This window comes from Lolium perenne, chromosome 6 (genome assembly GCF_019359855.2).
Source record: "Lolium perenne isolate Kyuss_39 chromosome 6, Kyuss_2.0, whole genome shotgun sequence".
Lineage (NCBI taxonomy): Eukaryota > Viridiplantae > Streptophyta > Magnoliopsida > Poales > Poaceae > Lolium > Lolium perenne.
In genome coordinates this window covers 21,486,090-21,510,768 of record NC_067249.2, presented here as the reverse complement: position 1 = coordinate 21,510,768, position 24,679 = coordinate 21,486,090, and the positions used below count along the sequence as shown (strand labels likewise).

Genomic DNA, 24,679 nt, shown 5'->3' with positions numbered 1-24,679 from the left:
TTTCTTTAACGCCTTTCAGCTAGGCGCAGAAAGTGTGAATCAAGTATTATCAAGAGATGAAGCATTAGCATCATAATTTGTTCTAATAATAGAATCATAAGGTAACTTCATTCTCTTTCTAGGGAAGTGTTCCATACCTTTCTTGAGAGGAAATTTTTAATATTACCTTCCTTCATATCAATAGTAGCACCAACGGTTCGAATAAAAGGTCTTCCCAATATAATGGGACAAAATGCATTGCATTCAATATCGAAGACAACAAAATCAACGGGGGTAATGTTATTGTTAACCATAATACGAACATTATCAATCTTCCCCAAAGGTTTCTTTATAGCATTATCAGCATGATTAACATCCAAATAACAATTTTTCAATGGTGGCAAGTCAAGCATACCATAGATTTTCTTAGACATAACAGAAATACTTGCACCAAGATCACATAAAGCATTACAATCAAAATCATTGACCCTCATCTTAATGATGGGCTCCCAACCATCTTCTAACTTCCTAGGAATAGAAGTTTCAAGTTTTAGTTTCTCTTCTCTAGCTTTTATGAGAGCATTTGTAATATGTTTTGTAAAGGCCAAATTTATAGCACTAGCATTGGGACTTTTAGCAAGTTTTTGTAAGAACTTTATAACTTCAGAGATGTGACAATCATAAAAATCTAAACCATTATGATCTACAGCAATGTGATCATTGTTCCCAATATTTTGAAAAATTTCAGCAGTTTTATCACAAAGCGGTTTCAGCTTTTAGCGATTTAGGCAATTTTGCACGCTTTGCACTAGGAGTAGAAACATTGCCAACACCAATTATTTTACCATTGATAGTAGGAGGTGTAGCAACATGTGAAGCATTATCATTACTAGTGGTGGTAATAGTCCAAACTTTAGCTACATTATTCTCTTTAGCAAGTTTTTCGTTTTCTTCTCTATCCCACCTAGCATGCAATTCAGCCATCAATCTAATATTCTCATTAATTCGAACTTGGATGGAGTTTGCTGTAGTAACAATTTTATTATCATTATCCTTATTAGGCATAACTTTCAATTTTAAAAGATCAACATCAGGGGCAAGTCTATCAACCTTAGAAGCAAGAATATCAATTTTATCAAGCTTTTCCTCAACAGATTTGTTAAAAGCAGTTTGTGTACTAATAAATTATTTAAGCATGGCTTCAAGACCAGGGGGTACACTCCTATTATTGTTGTAAGAATTCCCATAAGAATTACCATAATCATTACCATTATTAGAAGGATATGGCCTATAGTTGTTACCAGAATTATTCCTATAAGCATTGTTGTTGAAATTATTACTTTTAATGAAATTCACATCAACATGTTCTTCTTGGGCAACCAATGAAGCTAAAGGAACATTATTAGGATCAACATTAGATCTTCCATTCACAAGCATAGACATAATAGCATCAATCTTATCACTCAAGGAGGAGGTTTCTTCAACAGAATTTACCTTCTTACCTTGTGGAGCCCTTTCCGTGTGCCATTCAGAGTAATTTATCATGATATCATCAAGAAGGTTTGTTGCCGCCCCCAAAGTAATGGACATAAAGGTACCTCCAGCAGCTGAATACAATAGGTTCCGCGAAGAAAAATTCAATCCTGCATAGAAGGTTTGGATGATCATCCAAGTAGTTAGTCCATGGGTAGGGCAATTCTTCACCAAAGATTTCATTCTCTCCCATGCTTGAGCAACATTTTCATTATCTAATTGCTTAAAATTCATTATGCTACTTCTCAAAGATATAATTTTAGCGGGAGGATAATATCTACCAATAAAAGCATCCTTACATTTAGTCCATGAATCAATACTATTTCTAGGCAAAGACAGCAACCAATCTTTAGCTCTTCCTCTTAAGGAGAAAGGAAACAATTTTAATTTTATAATGTCACCATCTACATCCTTATACTTTTGCATTTCACAAAGTTCAACAAAATTATTAAGGTGGGCAGCAGCATCATCAGAACTAACACCAGAAAATTGCTCTCTCATAACAAGATTTAATAAAGCAGGTTTAATTTCAAAGAATTCTGCTGTAGTAGCAGGTGGAGCAATAGGTGTACATAGGAAATCATTATTATTTGTGCTAGTGAAATCACACAACTTAGTATTCTCAACAGTACCCATTTTAGCAGTAGTAAATAAAGCAAACTAAATAAAGTAAATGCAAGTAACTAATTTTTTTTTGTGTTTTTTTAATATAGAGAATGCAAATAAGATAGTAAATAAAGTAAAACTAGCAACTAATTTTTTTGTATTTTTGATATAGAGAGCAAACAAAGCAGTAAATAAAATAAAGTAAAGCAAGACACAAACAAAGTAAAGAGATTGGATGTGGGAGACTCCCCTTGCAGCGTGTCTTGATCTCCTCGGCAACGACGCCAGAAAAAGAGCTTAATGCGTGCAAGACACACGTCCATTGGGAACCCCAAAAGGAAGGTGTGATGCGTACAGTAGCAAGTTTTCCCTCAGTAAGAAACCAAGGTTATCAAACCAGTAGGAGTCAAGGGACACGTGAAGGTTGTTGGTGACGGAGTGTAGTGCGGCGCAACACCAGGGATTCCGACGCCAACGTGGAACCTGCACAACACAATCAAAGTACTTTGCCCCAACGTAACAGTGAGGTTGTCAATCTCACCGGCTTGCTGTAAACAAAGGATTAATTGTATAGTGTGGAAGATGGTGTTTGTTTGCGAAGAACAGTAAAGAACAAGTATTGCAGTAGATTGTATTTCAGATGTAAAGAATGGACCGGGATCCACAGTTCACTAGTGGTGTCTCTCCCATAAGATAAATAGCATGTTGGGTGAACAAATTACCGTTGAGCAATTGACAAATAAAGAAGGCATAACAATGCACATACATATATCACGATGAGTACTATGAGATTTAATCAGGGCATTACGACAAAGTACATAGACCGCTATCCAGCATGCATCTATGCCTAAAAAGTCCACTTTCAGGTTATCATCCGAACCCCTTCCAGTATTAAGTTGCAAACAACAGACAATTGCATTAAGTATGGTGCGTAATGTAATCAACACAAATATCCTTAGACAAAACATCGATGTTTTATCCCTAGTGGCAACAGCACATCCACAACCTTAGAACTTTCTGTCACTGTCCCAAATTCAATGGAGGCATGAACCCACTATCGAGCATAAATACTCCCTCTTGGAGTTACAAGTATCAACTTGGCTAGAGCCTCTACTAGCAACGGAGAGCATGCAAGAACATAAACAACATATATGATAGATTGATAATCAACTTGACATAGTATTCAATATTCATCGGATCCCAACAAACACAACATGTATCATTACAAATAGATGATCTTGATCATGATAGGCAGCTCACAAGATCTAACATGATAGCACAATAAGGAGAAGACAACCATCTAGCTACTGCTATGGACCCATAGTCCAGGGGTGAACTACTCATACATCGATCCGGAGGCGATCATGGCGATGAAGAGCCCTCCGGGAGATGATTCCCCTCTCCGGCAGGGTGCCGGAGGCGATCTCCTGAATCCCCCGAGATGGGATTGGCGGCGGCGGCGTCTCTGGAAGGTTTTCCGTATCGTGGCTCTCGGTACTGGGGGTTTCGCAACGAAGGCTTTAAGTAGGTGGAAGGGTAGGTTTAGGGGCGACATGAGGGCCCCACACAACAGGGCGGCGCGGCCCTACCCTTGGCCGCGCGGCCCTGGCGTGGCGGCGCCTCGTCGCCCCACTTCGTGATCCTTTCGGTCTTCTGGAAGCTTCGTGGAAAAATAAGACCCTGGGCGTTGATTTCGTCCAATTCCGAGAATATTTCCTTTGTAGGATTTCTGAAACCAAAAACAACAGAAAACAACAACTGGCTCTTCGGCATCTCGTCAATAGGTTAGTGCCAGAAAATGCATAATAATGACATATAATGTGCATAAAACATGTGAGTATCATCATAAAAGTAGCATGGAACATAAGAAATTATAGATACGTTTGAGACGTATCAACGGGAAACTGCGGAGGCACGTGAGGATGCCGCTGTTCGTGGAGCACAGGATGTGCACGGCCTAGTCCAGTTCGACGGTGGGGTACAGGTCCGGGATCCATGGCGGCGAAGATACGTGATCCATGGCGGCGAAGAGATGGGATCCATGGAGGCGGGGAGCTCGGCCCGGATCCATGGTGGCAGGGGGCGGGTGGCGCTGGGCTGCTAGAGGGAGGCGGCGGCGTCCGCGGACTCGATGAATCCTGCACGATTGGGCGAGGAGAGAGACGAGAAAAATTAGGGCCGTAGGGGCGCCACATTTGATTGGGAGGTTTGACTAAGTCGAGTTTTGGTGGGAGGGCAAAACAGTCCAAGAAAATATGTAGGACGAAACCTCTGACCGGAGGAAACAGAGGAAGTTCTCCTTTTTAGGGCTCCTTTGATTCAAAGGATTTGCAAAGGAATTGTGTAGGATTTGGTTCCCATGGGAAAATTTCCTATACATGTTGTTTGATTCATAGGAACATATCCTATAGGAAAAATTCCTATAGGAATCTTGTAGTGTAATTCCTATAGGAAAAAAGCATTAGCTCATACCTCATGGAAAAATTCCTTTGCTACAATCAAACAAACTTCATCTTCCTATAGGATTGAAGTAGCCATGCCATTCAAATCCTATACCTTTCCTATTCCTATGCTTTTCCTATCCTTTAAATCAAAGGAGCCCATGGTAGAGATTACTCTAATAAAAACATAGTTAGATTTGTTTGATAAAAACAATCATCAGAGGTAAAGAGGTTTTACTGAAGGCGGTGATCCAGGTGATTCCCGCGTATGCTATGTCAGTCTTCAAGCTTCCCAAGCTAGTAATTAAAGGGATCACAGATGCTATGTCCCGTTACTGGTGGGGAGATGATGATGAGCAAAAACATATGCACTGGTTTGCTTGGTGGAAGATGTGTGTTCCGAAGAAGAAGGGTGGCATGGGATTTCGAGATCTACATTGTTTTAATCTTGCAATGTTGGCAAAGCAAAGTTGGAGACTTCTGTGCGAGCCTGACTCGCTTTGTGCTCAAATTTTAAGGGCAAAGTATTTTCCATCTGGTGATATTTTGAATGCGGAACTGAAGAAGGGCTCATCTTATACTTGGCAGAGTATTTGGGCAGGACTACAAACTCCGAAGAAAGGAATCATCTGTAGGGTTGGGGATGGTTCTGATATAAATATTTGGGATGATCCATAGATTTCGAGTAGCCCATCGAGGAAAAATTTGACGCCAAGGGGTAATACAGTGTATACAAAGGTGTCTGATCTAATTGATCCAGAAACTAGATGTTGGGATGAGGACCTTATCCACTCTCTCTTTTATAACGTGGACGTGAAAAGAATTCTGAAAATTCCTCTTGCGGTTGGAATGATGGAGGATTTTGTCTCTTGGAATTTCACAAAGACTGGGATTTTTACTGTGCGCTCAGCATATTTTCTGGAATGGGATCATCAACATGGTCAGAAACTGTTAAGGACCAATCAACAGAGTACGGCTGAGCATAATCCAGTTTGGGCTAATGTCTGGTCACTTCGCGTCCCAGCAAAAATAAATTTTTTCTCTTGGAGATTCTTACATGCATGGTACAATTCCTTGCAGAGCTATTTTGGCTAATATGTATATTATCACCAGTAGCCTTTGCCCTGTGTGTTCAACACACTATGAGGACACTCATCATGCTTTTTTCACCTGTCCAAGAGCAATTGAAATATGGGAGAATCTGGGTATTATGGTAGAAATTGAGGAATCAAGAACAATTGATAGAGCAGGTTCGGGTGTATCTGAATATATCCTTCGGCAAGATGACAAGAAAGTACCGCTTATTCCTGAACTAAACATGAAAGAATTGGTTGCTGTAGCATGTTGGTATATATGGTGGGAAAGGAGGAAAATTGTGCATGAAGAGAAGGTGCAGAAACCGGCAAGAAGTGCTCAAGCAATAGCTGCGCTCGCATTGAACTATTACAGAGCTTTGAAAAAAAACTCCGGAATTCGCAGACACGGATGGGAAAAACCTAAGGAAGGATATGTGAAGCTGAATGTTGATGCAGCTTTCTCTCGGGATTTTTTCTCTGGCTCATCGGGGGCGGTCATTAGAGATGTTAGCGGCGGATTCATTGCGGGAAGCTGCTGTAAAATTCAACACGTTGGGGATGTGGCAATGGCGGAGGCAATAGCTCTCCGTAATGGCCTTCTTCTAGCAGGTCAAGTCGGATGCACGAAGGTGGAGGTGAATAGTGATTGTATGGAAGTTATTGAGATTATGAAGGAGGCAGGCAATTCAATTGGAGCAGCTGCAGCAGTCTATGAGGAGTGTGCTTTTTTAGCGCGGGGTTTTGCCCATATTACCTTCAGCCATAGTCCTAGGGAAAGTAATCTCGTAGCGCATTGTTTGGCTGCTAATGCTGTTGGGGATAAGTCGATTGTTTGGCTTGAAGACCCTCCAGACTATTTAGTTTCCTTGCTAGCAACCGATGTAAACTTTTTTGTGAACTAGCTACAGCAAGTTTCTGACGCACTCTTTTTCTTACCAGAGTACGTAAGGGGACTGAAAGGTTTTAATGAGGCGGCTTATTTGCTTAATATATTGTGGTTTATTAAAAAAAAAATCAACCGTGCCAGAAATAACTAAAAATATCACCAGCATATCGGCCACCGTCGCCTCCAGTTCACAATCCACCGGCCATGCCCGGCCCCTATCTGGCTGCTATTTCCACGTGACTTCTCCCCCCGTATAAACCCTCACCCGCCCCCCTCGTCCAGTCCCCGTCTCCCGCTCCCTTCGCCGCCGGGTCCGAGCCAGCCACTCCGACGAAACTAGGGTTTCGCCCTCCCTCTCCGCTCCCAAGGTACCAATCACGACCTCTCTCCCCCCTGCCACAGCTCTCCAGGGCGCGCGCGGTGTTCGTCTGTGTTTCCCCCCTGGATCTGGCGCTCGTTTAGACGAAGCTCCCAGAGCTCAGATCTGGCGATTTTTTTTGACCTAGGGTTCTAGCCGAGATTGGGTTTTGTAGCTTTGGACTCCGTCGCGTCTAGTAACTAACTGGAGCTCTGGGAGGATACTGTGCGGCACGAGTCTGCCCGGGAGCTCGTGCTGTGCTATGCATTTGAACTCGATTATTTTCCATATTTTTCCATATATTTTGCCTCCTCAAATCCGAGTTTCCTAGGAACTGAATAAAGTAGGGCCGAGTCTGCTAGACAGGCACCCGTCACGAGAACTGCGTGGTGTTCGAACTGCGAAATTGCTTGCTTGTTGTGGTTGGTTGGTTGGGGCTAAGTAAAGGTAGTACCACACTTGCCGTTGTTTTGGTCGGTTACCCGATTCGGTGTTGTTTCCTCTAGTTTGTTAGAATGGTTGTTGGTGTTTGGAGTTCAGTCTACTTAATCATTGGCGTATTTACATTATACTCGAGTGAAGTGTGCTTTTGTGGTTGTACCATGTGGTTTGCTATATTAATATAGCGGGGCCGAAGCCTATTTCGAGGAGTGTGCTTTTGTTGTTACTTGTATTATTATGAATAAGAAAGGTAGTGGTAGATTTTTTACCGTCCTTTTGCTGGTGTACTGTCTCATCAGTAGCTGCTCTTAGTGTCTGGTTTTCGTTTAGTTCTGGGCAGCCCTTTATTTGTGCTGATGCTTCTGTAAGAAGACTGTAATCTTTGATGATTGGTTGGTGTGAGTCTCTAATTCCACATGGTTGCTGTTTACTTAATTTCCCCCAGTAATACTATTAGGCGTGCTTAAGCAATTTCGGTTTGACTTAAAGGGGTAAAGAGTGTTATGAATCTTTGGCGCGTTTGTTAAAGTACATGTATTGGTTATACGTATTCTTGTACCTCCATACTAACTTGAAGCTACTCCACTTTTCTGCACTCAAATTTTAAGTAATCGAATATCCCTATAGATTTTCAATGGGAGCACTGATTGACATCCAGACTCGAGACTAATTAAGTGCAAGGATACCATGTATTTTCTTAGACCACAAACCAATAATACATATTTGCGTCTACCTGTTGGCTGGTCATCTGAGCAATTCTGATGAACACCATTTGTTTTGCGCTTACAGTCCTTCAACTCTCTAGCCACCAGTTCATCACTGTGGTCCGCACTCCATTTGGGCAAAATCTGAACCTAGCTAGTGAATGTGCAACTCTTCATAAGTACCTCAAATGTGCCTAAGTTTTTCAAATCTGCTAGTGATGTTTCTGTTGTAATTTCTTTTAAAAGTTTCTGGAACATTGACTGTGGAAAGCTGCTATTGTCGCTTGATGGGTTGTATTGTAATTGTGCTAACACTTGATGATAATTTTAAACTGTGCAATATTAACATTTTCTTTGACTTTTTTTTAATCTTTGGATAGGTTTGGAGAAGAGCTGTTTGTCCAATAACATGAGGCCAATTTTCTGTGGGAACCTTGACTATGATGCTCGCCAGTCTGAAATTGAGCGCCTTTTCAGCAAATATGGGAGGGTGGAGCGAGTTGACATGAAGACAGGTAAGACTTAATGTCCATTCTTCACATTTAAGTTGGCTGTTTAGCAGTTTAATTTGCCACTGCACGTATTTGGTGGTCTCGGTCTCAGTTTTCAGTTCATTAACACACCAAACTCTTCTAAGAAAACAATTTGCCACTGCTATTTTTTTTACAAAAGAGTAGACTGCTATGTACTAAATAAAGGTATATGACGTGCACAACACATGATCTCTCTCTATATCTTCCAAGTAAGTGCTCAGTTGATTTTAACAAGATTGGGTGGATGTCAAGTGGAATCAGCTGTCCTTGTTGCGGCAAAGACTGCTATCTTCTCCTCAACCATCCCTGGTGTAGGATGCTGCAGCCCATGAGAAGGTGTGCCAAAGTTGTTCCCTGATACTTGGAAGGCAGAGAAGGCTCGGTAGATTCGGATTATGTTAATGTTATATTGTGAAGTCATCAGACAAGTCTGAACCAGGATAAATTTAGAAAGAAAAAAGAAGTTATTTCTTACAAGTTTAGGTCAAGTACTCAATTATTTCTTTGCCGCAGGAATATCATGCAGCATCTGTGCTCCTCCTGGTTGATGGACTAGGCTCTTCCTTTCCTGCCTGAGCCCCCGCCTCATGCCCTGTCCATTTCCAGGAGTTCACAGTCCACCATGGCATCTGTTCACTTGGAAACGACCACCTCGTGACTGATGTCTTACCTTTACATCAACGTTGCACCTTCCTCCCCCGCCTGATTACAATCTCCCACGTCAATCCAACCATGCCAATCTCATGGCCGGCTGGAGAAGAGTGGAGGTTGCACCAGCACCACCACCTCTGAACCATGAACGTTTGGATTATTGTACTGTGACATCACTTAGTGCAACATACACAAGGTCTGTTCCTATTTGTTCTGGCGTATCACTTTGTAGCTTCGCCAGGTGATCTTGCTGTTTTGCTACATTGCACAGATTTTGTTCATCCTACTTACATTTCTCTGTCCACCCTAAGGATTTGCAGCATCCTTCATTCCCTGTAAATAACTGACCACTATTTTTCATGTTAAATCATTTAGGATTTGCGTTTGTCTACATGGAAGATGAACGTGATGCTGAAGATGCTATCCATAAACTTGACAGATATGACTTTGGCAGAAAAGGGAGGAGACTTAGGGTTGAGTGGACAAAGGTGTGCAGTTCTCTACAAATAATGACCAATTACTTTGAGTGGCCTTAATGTTTCCTTAATGCTTGTCATCTTATATATGTGAAGGAGGATCGCAGTGGTGGTCGAAAAGGGAATGGGAAGAGATCTCCAAGCAGTGTGAAACCAACCAAAACCTTGTTTGTGATCAACTTTGACCCAATCAACACAAGAACAAGAGATCTGGAGAAGCACTTTGATCAGTATGGCAAGATTGCAAATATCAGAATCAGAAGGAACTTTGCCTTTGTCCAGTATGAATCACAGGAGGATGCTACTAAAGCACTGGACGGTACTAATGGAAGGTACTAGCACTTTTTGTTGACACGTGCTTATAGAGAGCACTTGAACTGTTCTGACAGTCTTTTTGCTCTATCCCATTTATTTAAAACTCGACTATAACTGAACTCGTCCTTCTTTTGGCAGCACTGTGATGGACAGGGTCATTTCTGTTGAGTATGCACTCCGTGATGATGATGAAAAAAGGAATGGATACAGTCCAGATAGGAGAGGTGGGCGTGATAGATCTCCAGACAGGCGGGACAATCGTGGTCGTTCTGCAAGTCCTTATGGCAGAGGGCGGGAAAGGGGCAGCCCAGACTATGGTAGGGGCAGGGAGAGGGGCAGCCCAGACTATGGCAAGGGTGGTGCCAGAGATAGTCCTGATTATGTCCGTGGTGGAAGCCCCCCATTCGTGGGCAAAGGTGACGCAAGGGGTAGCCCCAAGTATGACCGTGAACGCCGCGCAGCTAGCCCTGCCTATGAAAGGGCCCGCAGGTTAGCATGCTGAAAATGCTTCCTTATGCTTGCTACAACTGCATTGAAGCATCACACTGAGCTTGTTTTCCTCTGTGCAGCCGCTCACCTGTTGCGAGGGAAGATAGGGACTGAAAGTGCACCATGCTTGCACCAAGCTGGGACCTGTGGCTGAGCTGTCCTAGTGATGCTCAAGTTGGTTACATTAGGCAGCCAGAAACTTCTGTAATATCTCTATTAGCTAGCTCTCGACCTGAACATCTTGTCGATTTGATTTGAACTGTGATGTTAGCGTAAGTCTTTTCCCCTTCCGATGCAAAGGGATTCTTCCAGTAAAAACCTTGGGGAGCGATGAAACTTATCGTGTATTGACTGGCAGTATGGTTGTAGGCTTTGTACCTTCGCATTGCTAATGAAATTTCGCTGGTTCTGCCATATATTTCCGTTCCCTGCTGCTGTTTCTGTTTTTGCTGGTCAGCATGTACAGATTGATTTGCTAGCAGCTCCCTGTTCTACTATGCCAGTTGAAAGCAAGTCTTGAAGTTTAGCAGGAAATATTTCTATTCAGTACCACTTCCAGTTTTGGAATGATTGAGATCAAGTCGTGTAGATAACATGAATATGTCCTGTTCTTCATTCCAATAATAGCGTAGTATATTAAGGGACAGCAAAACTGAATTAGCTAGGCCACATTGCTTACTTAGTCTCACATTGCTAATTGGGAAGCTAAAACTAAATTAGCTAGGCCACATTGCTTGAGAGTTGAACTAGTTTATAAAGTGAGCCTTTCTATTTCTATTGGGATGTAAGAAGAGAAGAGGCCCTCTGGCACTCCTCCCCTGCCCGTTCTACGGGTTGCGGGATTCGTGGATTCGTTCTACGCCCTATGGGTTGCGGGATTGAGCCGGGATGCATTTCTTTTATATTTTTGCGGTTTGGCAAAATTGTTAATGCATCAATTTTGCGAGTCACTAGCGGACTGTTACTCAACTGTTTTCGCTTTCTCTTAATTGTGGACTGTTGTGTTGATTTGGACGTGGGTTGCATTCCACGACTTACCTGACCCGTAAATCCAAGCTATCACAAACAACACATGTGACTACCTCCTTCCAGAACGCTGAGTTGCTGCCATTGTCTTTTCCACCTTGTCTTTCGGCGTGCATCGAAGGACGAGATAGTAAGCTCTCGGAACCCTCCCTCTTGGGGCGATTAGATTTTTTGGGAGCGCTTACGCGCGACTATCAGCAACATGACTTCGTCTGAAGACGAGTTCCCAACGGCGACTTCTTTCTGGACATCAACAACCTCTTCGGCAACCTCAACATGAGCGGCAACATCGAGCGAATGCTGTCACTGCCGATGCTCAAGGTACACCGTGCGATGATCTCATCTTTCTTTTCAGATTTTGCTCGACTTCCTTGTTCTGCTGTTTGGAATTAGATCCAAACAGATATAGCATGACTAGTCTGGTTACTATTAGTATGATCATGCTATATTTGGTATTATTTTAACTTAAATCATATGATATATCTCAACAACGATTTCACTTCATCTAGCTTAAATCCTCCCATTTTACCGGCCTCTGCTTCCATGGCCGCATTCGCGCCACCCATGTCCTTCCATCTTGCACACCCACTCTGAACTCACGAGGATGATGAAGTGCTCTGACTGTTTCCTTTTTTTACTTTATCAGAGTTTTTCAAAACGGTAAAAGTAGTTATTTGATAGGAGAATAACAACAGACTGAGACACTTATCTATCATGGAGCACTATCGGTATACACCTTCAACTTTAAAATCGATTGCTTTCTATAATCGCAAAAAGGGCTATTTGTGTGATTGGTTTCTATTTTCTTATGATGGCCAGCCAGCTTAATAGCTCTCTTATCACATTTTCTTGTAGGTGCATTGAAATAATTAACATGAATAAAGGACAATTATCTGACTTTTCTACAACAACAAACAGTTACACTTTGCAATGTTCTTCAATCTCTGCTTATTAATTAATAAAATACAGGTGACAATACACTTCTAACACATATTTACAAGTATGTTTATATTCCAGCTCATTGTCGTATGCATGGTTGCTGAAGAGAACAATTTGGTTGTTTTGGATTGGACTATCATTGGCTGGTTTGGTTCATCATTTGAACGGGTACATGGTGCAATGTTTATTGACCGCTGTTTAATGAGAAAACATATACAAACAAAGATAATGTAGGCATATTTTACAATCATTTATTATCTTTCTATTCCAGCTAATTGTCTGGAGCAGACATTTTGCCTTTGTTTTTTCAAAATAAAGGGTTTCATTTTTAGAATTTTATAACTATTTCAAACTAATAGAAGTAGCATTAATGAAATTTGCCTTTTCTCGTTCTATATCAGAGTATCCATTCATTCTATACTAATCTGCTTCTAGTTCGATTTTCCATAATCGAATCCAAGCTTTTTCTAGTTTCGCAATGGTCCCAGATGCGACTATCATTAGATCATTATTTGTAAGTGCTTGGATGGGTCGGTGAAAGGTTAAGTTTTTTTTCTTTGAATATCACTGAATTATTAAATCTTGCTTACGCTTATGGCGACATCAGTTCCATGTTTCTTCATTGCATTTTCATTTTTCCGTGTATTTCTATGAGGTTGTATTAGCTTTGCTTCAGTTTAGGCTTAAATTTTTTCCACCAGCATATCATGTTAGATGATGTAATACTACAAAAGAATCAGTACAGTTCAGCTAGCAGACTGGCATGCATGTCACCTGAATCAGATGCTGCCCCTTCACACTTGTAGAGCAAGTATTGATAGCCTTTTTCAAGTTTAATACTCATAATTGATTTTCCAAGCCTGTAATTCATTTGTTGCAGCATGACACTGCCATTTCATCTGTAAGCCATCCTTAAGTTGCAGCTACAACTTTTAATTGACTTGTATGCAATATGCAGAGGCTCCACTTGCTTTTGTAATAAGTCTTAGATTAGGAAACCTTTGTCCGTGTGTTTTTCAGGATAACCTGAGTGCAATTATTTTGCGAGTAATCTGGGTGTAAATGGAGCTGCTATTTTATTTCATATGTGATTCTGAATGCCGCACTATGCTGGGATAGTGGAAAACAAACCCGTTGATGTTGAAGATAGAGATAAATCCAAGATCAGAAAGGAGAGTTCAGGTTTTATTGGTTTGATGTGTCGGAGTGGTTTAAAAAGCTTTCGTTGATCCTATTCATCTGGCTGTGTTGATATGTCAAACTAAAGCAACTTATAATAGAATCCATGGATGGTGTAAATCAGTCTAGTAACAAGATATTGTCTATATTACTATTTCTCAGATAATTGCTCTACCGTGAGGGACATCTTTAGTTCCAACGTTTTACTTCACATTGGCATTAGCCATTGAAGTAAAGTGTATCAGTGTTGAACAATTTATGACCTGAATTCTTCGAACATGAACTCCATATCATAGTTGAATTTTGTGCAATGATATAAGATGCGAGCCTTTTTTTTTTTTGAGAAAACGCAATGACATTGCGTTTCATTGCATTGCAAAGAAGAGTTGGTTACAGATGGTAGCCACCTAGGCGGCTCAGAATTCAGTGTACATCCCAATCTGTGGGTAGGATATCGCGAAGGCCAGCCGCACCGGCTCTCGCCCAAAGCGTCGCTTCTACTCTAAACTGCTCACACACGCGCTGGACTGTAGGCCTCTCTCCCTCAAAGACGCAAGCCTTAACAAGACATAATTTTTATTGTCTTCCTCTGTTTCTTTTCTTCACTATGTTTTCATGAATGTGCTCTAGAAAAAATGTCTAAACCAAGCAGTTACGTGAGTGGATTTGTCCTGAATTTATAGAAATATGCTACATAACAGGTATCATCGCATTGTAATTCAAATTGTTCAAGTTTTAGAGAATTATTACACTATTTCCCAAAAAAATCATTCATTCTTTTCTAAAGTTGGACAGGCCTAACAACTGCGTTTTCATGGTCTAGTTAGATTAAGCATGTCAGATGCTACCAAGCTAAGCTATAGGTTGCCTCTGAAAAAATTGATACAACTAACTTGTAGCCGCCCAATAAAAAAACCAAAAGACAAATTCATGGCTCGCAATATGGGTTTCACCTAAGAAAACCTACCACATGGCAAAATTTTAACCCAAACCGAACATTCCAATTCAAAATTTCCATCCTTTTCTGGCGTTTGTCCTATAAAACAAACACTACATAACCAGTCCTATAAAACAAACACTACAGAACCAGTCAAGGTGCCGACACCCGCCTTGCCATCGGCACAGCTAGAATTTCCGTCGGCACAATATGGCCTCGACACAGGTCCATTTACCCTCAGCATAGATATAACGGCCATTTGACAATTCTGGCTCGAATTTTTTCAAAAGAAAAAATTAATTTTTTAATCTCTTACATTGGCAATTTTAACTCTAACTACACTTAATATCATGTTACGTTTCACTCGTAGTCAAACTTCCCGGTCAGTTACCCATCCTCACACTAGTTCAGCCCTAGCACGCTTAAATTCTCTATTCATTCTGGACAAGCTTCCATTAAAAAAATGACACCTTGTTGATAATACTACCATATCAATCCTATTAACCCCTATTCCTTGATGTCGCACCTCTTTATTTTTTAAATTCCAAACAATTACTAATGTAAAATGAATAAGTAATATTAATCTTGAATTCAAATGATAATAAAATGATTTTTAGTCATTTTCTATTTAATATGGAATAATTAATATCTTTAAATCTGTAAATCGGAATTTGACAAATAATATGTCTAAATCGATAAAAAGATGAGAGAAATCCAAATATGTCTAAATTGATAAAAAGATGAGATTTATCCAAATATATCTATATCATATTTTGAACCTAAAATTGATTTTCCCAAAAAATCATGAGCATTAAATCATGTACCTTAAGTTCAAATCTCACCAACTTCCTACTGACTTGGCTGGAATTTATCTTTTTCACGAGGGATGGACGGAAATATTTCAGATATCCCAGTTGAGAAATTGTGTATGTAAGGTGGTCTAGTATTTTTGAAAAATAGGGTGGTACCATTATGAAACATTCATTTGATGATTGCTTTACAAAATACCCCCTTTTTTTGGGACTCGGAAAATGGAAAATAGTTTTTTGGTGTGACGAAAATAAAAGCTTCCTCCAGCAACATTTTTCAACATCCCAATAGGCACATGTGTGCATAATATGAGCATAGTATCACATACTATGCTACGAATCTAGCCATAACATTGGCCGTTCAGCCTGAAAGTCATGAAACATCGAACATAATAGCTCATTTCTGAGAAGGTTTTTGAGATATTTGCAATATTCCAAGTTTGATATTTTTCCTTTCAACTATGTCACATAACATGACACCACACGAAGGTTTTTCATTGTTTTGATTGTTTTTGAATTTGTTATGCCCGTTTCAAACTATGGTTAAAACAGCGGGCCGACATGAAGATTCTTAACTCGAGGATGAGCCTCACTAAACTTGCAGTGGATCCCTGAGAAAATAGCATATTGCGAATGTAAAAATGATTTTTACAGAAAATCATGAGCATTAGGTCATATACTTATAGTTAAAATCTGACCAACTTCATGCTAACTTGGCAGGAATTTGTTTTTTTTTCACGAGGGGTGGACGGAAATGTTTTAGATATCCTGGTTGGAAAATTATGTATTTAAGGTGGTCTAGTATTTTATTTAAATGGGGTGGCACCATTGTGAAATTTTCATTTGGTAGTTGCTTCACAGAACACCCCATTTTTTGGGATTCGAAAAATGGAAAATAGCTTTTTGGTGCCACGAAAATGAAAGCTTCCTCTAGCATCGCCGTCCCAATATGCACAATGTGTACAATATGGGCACATTATCAAAAACTATGCCGCGAATCTAGCCATATATCGTTCGGCTTGAAAGCCATGAAACATCGAACTTGATAGCTCATTTTTGAGAAAGTTTTTTGAAATATTTACAATATTCCAAGTTTGTTATTTTTTCTTTCAACTATGTCACATAATATGACACCACGCGGAGGTTTTTCATTGTTTTGATCGTTTTTTTAATTTTTTATGCCCGTTTGAAACTATAGTCAAAATGGCGGGCATGAAGATTGTTAGCTAATTTTTACAAAAAATCATGAGCATTAGATCATGTACTTGTAGTTCAAATCTTACCGACTTTGCTAGATGTTCATATCTGTATATGCATCAGGAGGTTTGAGATCCTTAATCATATGTTGGCAGTTTCGATGCATTGACAACATTTTGAGGTAGGAAACTCATTGCAATCCCTACAAATAGGATTAGTGTGCCTTTTGGTTTTCGGGGATGTATGATGTATCAATAGTTCAGCAGCCATTTTCGCATGATTAGAAATCCTGGTTCTATTCAACCAATCCCCGCAGAACTCATTGCAGTTCCTGTTCTTGCAAGTGATGTTGCCTTCGAATTTTGAATGAAACATTTCAACCCAACCCTCAACTTTTCAAGGGTTGACAATCAGTTCATGTAGGTGGAGTTCCACATGATTCTGTTCGGTTCTAACATGGCTAGTTGAAATGGGATCACATGATCTTCCTAAGTGCAAAGCTTTATGATCTTTCAGTCGGGCTCATCTGGAAAGGCAGGAGAACTAGATGTATGTTCAGCATTTCCGCTGCTCCTGAGCTAAACCTGGAGTCTTCTTAGTCAAAAGAAAAATAGGTAAACTAGAGCACATAATAATAATCTGGGGCGCACGTACAGAGAGGACCTGCACCTCCCGCACCTCCCTCCCTCACCCAAAAAACCCTAGCCGCCTCCCGCCGCCGCCGCCGGTGGCGCCGCCGGGCAAAGGCCGCGGGGCGTGGCGGCGGCAGCGGGCTTCCCTCTTGACGCGGAGAGGACGATGGCTGGGGGATCCCCTCGATGCTGCGGCGGTAGACCCCCTGCCCACGTGTGATGGCTGGGCGGCGGCGGTCGGAGGAAGGAGGCTGGGCGGCGGTCGGACGGTGGCTGATCTGCCGTGGCCTCCCCTGCCTCCCGTCGACGGCACACCGGTGGTGGCGGGTGGGGGGATGGGTTGCACCATCTCCTCCCTTTCTCGCCGGTGCGGGGTGGTGACCTTGGGATTCTCCCGCGGCTCGAGGACGCCCGGGGCAGCAGCCTCGGGTTCGACGGAGGAGGCAACCTTCTTCTTCGTCGGAGGTGGTCGGCCAGGCTGGTAGCCCTGTGTGGGGGATCATGGGATCTCACACAGGTTTCCGGCAATGGTGATCTAGTCCGGGGTGTCATGGCGGCCGGTGAAAACTGAGCCTCGACCTCGGTCTTGGTGGATGATGGTGGCGTCGGTCGACGTCGTTACCTTGTCGAAGGCGTCATCTTTGCCCATCTTGGCACTACACTCGGCGAGTTGGGGATGCGCGGCTGCCGGTGAAAACCGTGCTCCGACTTCGGTTGGCGGACGATGGCGATGTGTCACGCCGCTACCTTCTTGAAGGCATCGTCGTCGCAGTCTGCGGTCTCTCACTTGTGTTACTCCGGGGGAAACCCTAGGTCCGGGTCTCCCGGATCGGACGATGGCGGCGCACCCTGCGTCGTTCTACCTCTTGGGGCATCGTTTTTGGAGCAGCTGCTGGATGTTGGTGGTTCTCGGTGGAGTGGTGTTCATCTACCACATTGTTGGCGCTGAGTCTCAACGGCATGGTGCTGCAGGGTATCAACGACAGATGCGGGATGATGTATAGGTGCGGGATGGTGGAGCCGTCTGGCGTCATGGTGGCATGGACGGCAGGTCTTGCAAGGTTAATGCGATGATCTCTCTTGAAGATGGAGTCGAGGAAGACGGCGGGAGCAACTCCTGTGGCGTGGGCGTTGGCGTGCGCTGAGAGTCTGCTTGACTGGATGTGATTTTCACCTGCTATTGGGCGGTTTGGGAAGGCATTTAGTTTTGGCTGATGTGAGTTGGTGTATTGTCACCCTCTTCATCCCACTGTAGGTATAGTAAGGTTGCTTCGAGATTGGTCTTTTGTATTGTTTCTTGTAAGGTTCGTGAATAATCTAATAAAAAAAGCCGTGTGCATCCTTTGGATGCAGAAGCTGGGACGATATTTCCTCCATTTCGAAAAAAAACATAATAATAATCTGGAAATAAGTTCACAGCCCGGAATTTCAGTTTCGCTTGACAACACTTGCCAATTGCCACACAGTAGAGATTTTCTTAAAAATTTCATAAATATTATCCTGATTCTTTGCATTAATATTACTCCGTTGTCCTGGGCCGAAGGTTGCAATAATCCTAGATCTACGGATTCTTTGTCTACAGAAGCCATTATGGACTGACGTGGAAGCAACCGGTTAGTTCAGTTTGCTTTCCTTGCTTAAAAATCAGAAACAACCTCCCTGCTGTGTACGTGATGAGTTCAAAGTGATTTCTGTAAAAATATGTGCATACATGTAGCATTACTCCGAAGGATGATAACATCTTATCGTCCGAGGGCTGAACAATAGCAACTTATCGTCCATGTGTTGAACGATAACATCTTACAGCTATTCTTCTCTCTCCTCTTGGGGACGATCGATGGAGTAATATTATTGAAATAAAAACTGTGATATGTAAAATTTCATTAAAAAAATATTTTTAAAATCCAAAGTAGAGAGTAATTTTGGCACTGGCATGTGTCGCTTTAAAAGAAAACATTAACAGGAACACTCACACCAGACACAAACACAAACATGAACAGAATAAGGCTGCGTTTGGCAGCAACGTTTTCTCAAAGTATTCCAAGAATACTTTGGTTTCTGAAAATACCATGGTATTGAATACTTTGAGGTGTTTGATTTCAGCAAAAAACATAGTTTTCTGTACTTCGTTTTTTTACAAACTGCACTAATTTTGCAGTATAGAAAAAATAGGACTTGACCTTTTTTTTAAAAAACTGAAGTATTTGTTGCCTAGATAGAAAATACCGCAGTTTTATAATACTTCACTTTTAGAAAAACTTAGATGCTAAACTGAGCATAACCCTTTTGCCATTGCATTCCTTAAATAGTACCATCCCAATCGATAACAATGTTTGACAATACAATTCCCTCTCCTTAAGCTTAATGAAATGATGTGATGCGGGTTCTCGAAAAAAATCCCCCATTCTTTTTTTTTTGTTCCCATGTTAAAAAAATATCGAAATCTAAAATTAGTTATATGAGTGTAGATCTTGACTACTGGGACTGAATCAGCACAATCCAAAATGGCCTAGTCCTTCGAAGTTTAATCTAGTTGATCTGGGGAAATAAAGAAACCATTGGATCCAATCGTCCGCTGACAGTGACGAGATCACTCAATCAATCATACAACACATGAGCAGTATAATGCTAACAGATCGTCCGTCCGTGTTTCTGTCTACGCTGAAGCGCGATCAGATCCGATCCTTCCATCACTGCCAATGAGATGGAAATCACATGACATGGATGGCGACGCAGCTGCTACGGCTGTCATCTCATCCCCGGACAGCGTTTTCCAGTCACTGTTACATTACTGTGTTTGTCACTACGCCAGTGTATGTGCGTGTGTTAGACTAGCCACAATGGGAGTATCATAAGTAGTATCATGCATGCCATGTTGGCAAAAATCTGACGTGGCACACCAATTAATGAGGTGAGAGATGAGAGTGGTATCATAATATGATACCGTATCATAGCACGTAAAACTAGAAAACTTAATGACAAACACATCATGTACACACATTTGCATTGAGATTCTACAAAACATTAAATATGATGATACTATGATACTATCTTATGATACAATGCATTGTGGGTTGGTATCATAAACTAGTATCATGTGCATGATACTAGTGTATGATACTTCTCATTGTGACTAGTCTTATACGAAGAAACAAGAGCTACAACATCAACTTGTAGTAGTGGGGTAATTAAATACTAAATCATGACGACGGTTCCCTTGGATTTTTGCTGCTGAAAGCAACCTTTTCACTGCTCCACGGATCACAACAGGCCACCACTTGCAGCAATATTTGTTTCCTAGATGGAAACAAGTTGCAGGCATGTGCAGTTAAGGCATCTCTAATGGACCGACGCAAAAGCGAACGTAAAAAAATATTACGTGTGTCGTTGTCATCCAATCTATTTGGGATTTTTACCTAGGTAACGAGAGGGAGAGGGGGAAGGGGATATATATATATATATATACCCCCTTAAGAGGGGTTCTAGAATAGCTATTCTCGAACCCCCACCGAACAAACAGACCGAACCATCCCGAATCACCTGATCCACCGAACCATCCAAGTGAACCGCCCACCTACCACGGACGAACCCATCGAAACCACCTTCTTCATCCTTCCCCATCGGAAACAACTCACGCTGCCTCCCACCTACACCTCTACCGCGCGCCGCCGCGAGGGCCTCCCGCTCCACCGCGCGCCGCCGCGAGTGCCTCCCGCCTCCACCGCGCGCCGCCGCGAGGCCCTCCCGCCTCCACCGCGCCGCCGTGCGAGGCCCCCACCTCCACCGCGCGCCGCCGGGAGGGCCCCTCACCTCCGCCGCGCGCCGCCGGGAGGATCCCCACCTCCATCGCGGCTCCCCTGCTACCCGCCTCCCTCAAATATAGCACAGCTTCAGGCCTTCTTCCACCCCTCCCCTTCCTGCCTCGCATCGGTGTTCGATGGCATCCGCCGCCGCGAGGGTCCACATGCGCCGCGTCGGGAGTCCACCGGTGCTCACCTCGTCGACCCTGGTAAATCGCGCCCACCCCCTTCCATGACGCGGGATCGACTGGCTGGTGATGCAGCCCGCAACCGGAGTCCACCACGCCGCCCCTGGGCAGTCCACCTCCCGTCTCTGCATCCAGCCCCTCCGGAAGCGCCCCAACCTGTCCCCTGCATCCAGCGGCTCAGGCGACGTACGTCCAATTCGGGACACCCAAGTACACCATGGGCCGCCGGGGAGTTCACCTCCGTTTTGCAAAAAGATTGGATCGCATCAGTTTCCCCCCCTTGCGGGCTCTTGCAATTTTCCCATTTTTGCTTCTAGAGTAGTGGTCAGATTCATATTACTAGCAAAAATCACAGTGCTCATGCTTGCTTTTGTGCTATTTCAGTTGTGTAATCCGAAAATCTTGAGCAGACTGTAGTGCATCGCGTATTCTGAAGTTAGTGCATCACGTATTCTGAAGTTAGTGCATCGGGTATTCTGAAGTTAGTGAGTTAACTTCTCAAAAACTTTCAAAAATATTTCCCAGGCGCACTACTCTGACCAGACGCCCATCGACACGAACAACACTGCCTCTAACCCTTGTCATGGACTGGCCCTCATCACGGCTCCAGGAAAAGAAACAACCTCATTGCAATCTCTGAATTTTCTGAGGTTCAGTTCATCTGCGTGAATATCTTCTTCAGTTTATCGCTGTGAAGTTCAGGAATGCTTTGTGGTCTGGTTGGTGCGCAGATAAATTCTTGGATAATTTGCATTTTCGAATACCAAAATAGGGTAGAAATCGTCATTGTCTAGATGAGAAGTTCAATTTTCATTGTCGGTCTGTTCATCACACTAAAAAGGCACTTCTTTCGTACTGGATTCGTGTGCAGCCGAGGTTCCATTCTTCTTCTGCTACTGGTAAGAAGTTAGCTCCTCTCTCATGTGACAGTTCTCTCTATCAATTGTCAATTTTGTAATGCTTCGTAGTCTGGTACTTGCCTTACTTGCATAACATATGCTGCTGCTTGTTGAACCTACTCATTTGATTTATTCCAGGGAGTGATGACAACACTTGGAGCTGTATTTGGATTGATGAATTGAAAAAGAAACGAAACAGAAGGTATGGCTTACCACTGTATATGAAATATATGCATTTGCAGTATATGAAAATGTCCACCTGCAGTACATGTTCATTTTAGGCTGTTCACTCGTTCGAGAGAGGTTCACTTTTTTTATCTTGAATTTCGAATCATCTGAGGAGGATGTTAACTTTTTTGGTAGCAAAATTTTGCGAGAAGTTAACCTTTTCTGTTGAGAGTTAAACTAGCAGTTCACTATTCCGTGTCATGAAGTTCACTTTTAAAATGTTGGAAACAGAAGTTCAATAAGTGAACTACAATAAGTTCACTTTAACCACGATTTGTGAACTGAAGTATTTTTAAATCAAGGAGTTCACTTCATATACCTAAAGTTTGCCTCTTTTTATCAGGAATTTCGTCTTTTTAATTTTGTTCGCAAGTTCACATCTTCGTCGGACAGAAGTTCGCCTTTTGTGATTTTATTCATAAAGATTGTTGCTAGCTTAACTGCTGCTTTTTGTGATTTTATTCATAAAGATTGTTGCTAGCTTTGTATTTAAGAAAATGTTGGACGATTGCAGCACATATAAAACAATTTCACCTAGTTCACACGTGAAGTTTACTCATTTTTATTTAGGAAAAAATCACGTCATAGATTGATTTCAGTTAAAACACATAAGCACAAGACTGTGAAGTTCGCTTTTATTTAAAATGCAAGTCTGCTTGTCCAACTTAGGGAATTCTCCTTTTATTTTTGTCACGAATTTTTCTTTGGTCGGGAAGTTCACCCCATATGTGCCTAAAAGTTCATCATTGCCAGGGCAAAAAGTTCAGAATTGCAAATTTATAAGTACCATTCATGGCAGCCCATGATCATACAGTTCATGTTTTCCATTTCCATTTTCTTTCTTAGTTTGTCTCCGAAGAATTTGCATGCCGGTTCTTCATACACCCCTTTAATCCCTGTATGTATAAACAAGTCTGCTAGTAAAACCAAGTGCATATACAGATGTATATAATGGTATGAAACGATGATGGATACTGAATGTGAGAACAGTGCAGTGTACACCCACTTTGATTTGACCCGCAATATAAGTTTAATTTACTGTAAGAAAGTGAAAATAGAAAGTTAACTAGTTAAGCTACAGTAGTTCGTTAAAGTGTGAAGAGACATGCAGCAGTAGAAGTTCATGTCGTGCAGCACAAACAGTTCACTCGCCATTGCCAATCTTCTCAATCGAAGCCTTTGTGAGCCAGGTAAACTAGTATCCATGCAGTACTGGTCTTTTGCTCTGCCTTTTTCGCATCCTTGATGGTACCCTATAAGTGTGTATGCTGTTGGTTTATTTCTTTCATCCGCTGCTACTGAATTGGCTACCCTTTTCTTCTCTACACACGAGAGCCAAAAGCATATTGATTCATGGAGCCAAATTAGGGGCGGAGTAATCACGGGCTTGTTCTTTCATTGGCTTGATTTCCTTGTTCACAAATGAAGTGATAGCTCTTCTTGTATGTTTGTTGCAGTTCATGATCTAAATAGTATTTTTGTGAAATATTCAGATCCTTGTGGTTCAGGTTCTGGAGATGCTCAGTATTACAAATTTAGAAGCAACTAATAGGCTTGCTCCACGTGATCTGTATGGGTAGTAACAAATCATACATGTTAATCTAGAAAATGCATGGTTGCTTCTGGATGATGTATCTTTTGTGATTTTTGTGCCGATAAGATCTGTAGAATTTCTCTGAAGTTCACATTACTTCATTAGTGTAGTACACCTTTTTTCACGTGTGAAGTTTACATTTTTTTACATAATACTTAACTATCATAAAAGTGCCCACAAGAAGCATTGCCATGAGCTGGGAGTTGTTGCGGTTGCAGGTCCTCTCGCGGTTGTCGCTGCAAGCCATGCTCTTCATTTTTTTGGATGAAGCAGCTGATCACAAGTGCACAACAAAAAATAAAAGATGCAAAGATGAAGAGCTCACCTTTTTATATTCCGTGGAGTTCATTCTCAGAATTCGTGAAGTTCACATCTCTTCTACTTTAGTTAAAATATTCCTGCTAGATGGACTATTATTTTATTTCCTTTTGACAATGTATAGCTCCAGGTGCAGAAATCTAATTATGCTGGGAGTTCACTCGCACATCCTCGACCGTCCAGCGGTATTCTCGAGGGAGCCCAGCGTGCGGCCGCGCCCTTTGGCACATTAGGTTGCTGCTGTAAGTAAAAACATATAGCATATAGAATATAATTTCGCCATGCTTTGACACACTGCATTTCGGTCGGTGCATGCGCCGAATTGCCTGATTCAGATTTAACATAGTATAAACTTTTTTGCTTTCCCCACCCCCGAGTACACTTGCAAGTTGGAAGAGTGGTATTTTATTGACTGCCCATAAGTCACCAATCCCAATCCCATTCC

At 42.0% G+C, this 24,679-nt stretch overlaps 1 protein-coding gene across 4 annotated transcripts; it reads left to right on the top strand.

The window, feature by feature from the left end:
* The first annotated feature begins 6,735 nt into the window (after nucleotides 1–6,735).
* LOC127308653 (serine/arginine-rich splicing factor RS41) lies at nucleotides 6,736–10,904 on the top strand. 4 transcript variants are annotated; one of them, XM_051339533.2, is made up of 6 exons: nucleotides 6,736–6,889; nucleotides 8,405–8,539; nucleotides 9,584–9,696; nucleotides 9,781–10,016; nucleotides 10,138–10,488; nucleotides 10,569–10,904. In XM_051339533.2, exons 2-6 carry the CDS (start codon nucleotides 8,434–8,436, stop codon nucleotides 10,600–10,602), a joined length of 840 nt encoding a protein of 279 aa, XP_051195493.1. In that variant the 5' UTR covers nucleotides 6,736–6,889; nucleotides 8,405–8,433; the 3' UTR covers nucleotides 10,603–10,904. The 4 variants fall into 4 exon arrangements, with proteins under 4 accessions (XP_051195493.1, XP_051195494.1, XP_051195496.1 ...); XM_051339534.2 differs by lacking the exon at nucleotides 6,736–6,889 and adding an exon at nucleotides 9,071–9,404 and having other exon boundaries at nucleotides 8,404–8,539; XM_051339536.2 differs by lacking the exons at nucleotides 6,736–6,889; nucleotides 8,405–8,539 and adding exons at nucleotides 8,572–8,893; nucleotides 9,071–9,404.
* Nucleotides 10,905–24,679: the final 13,775 nt, after the last annotated feature.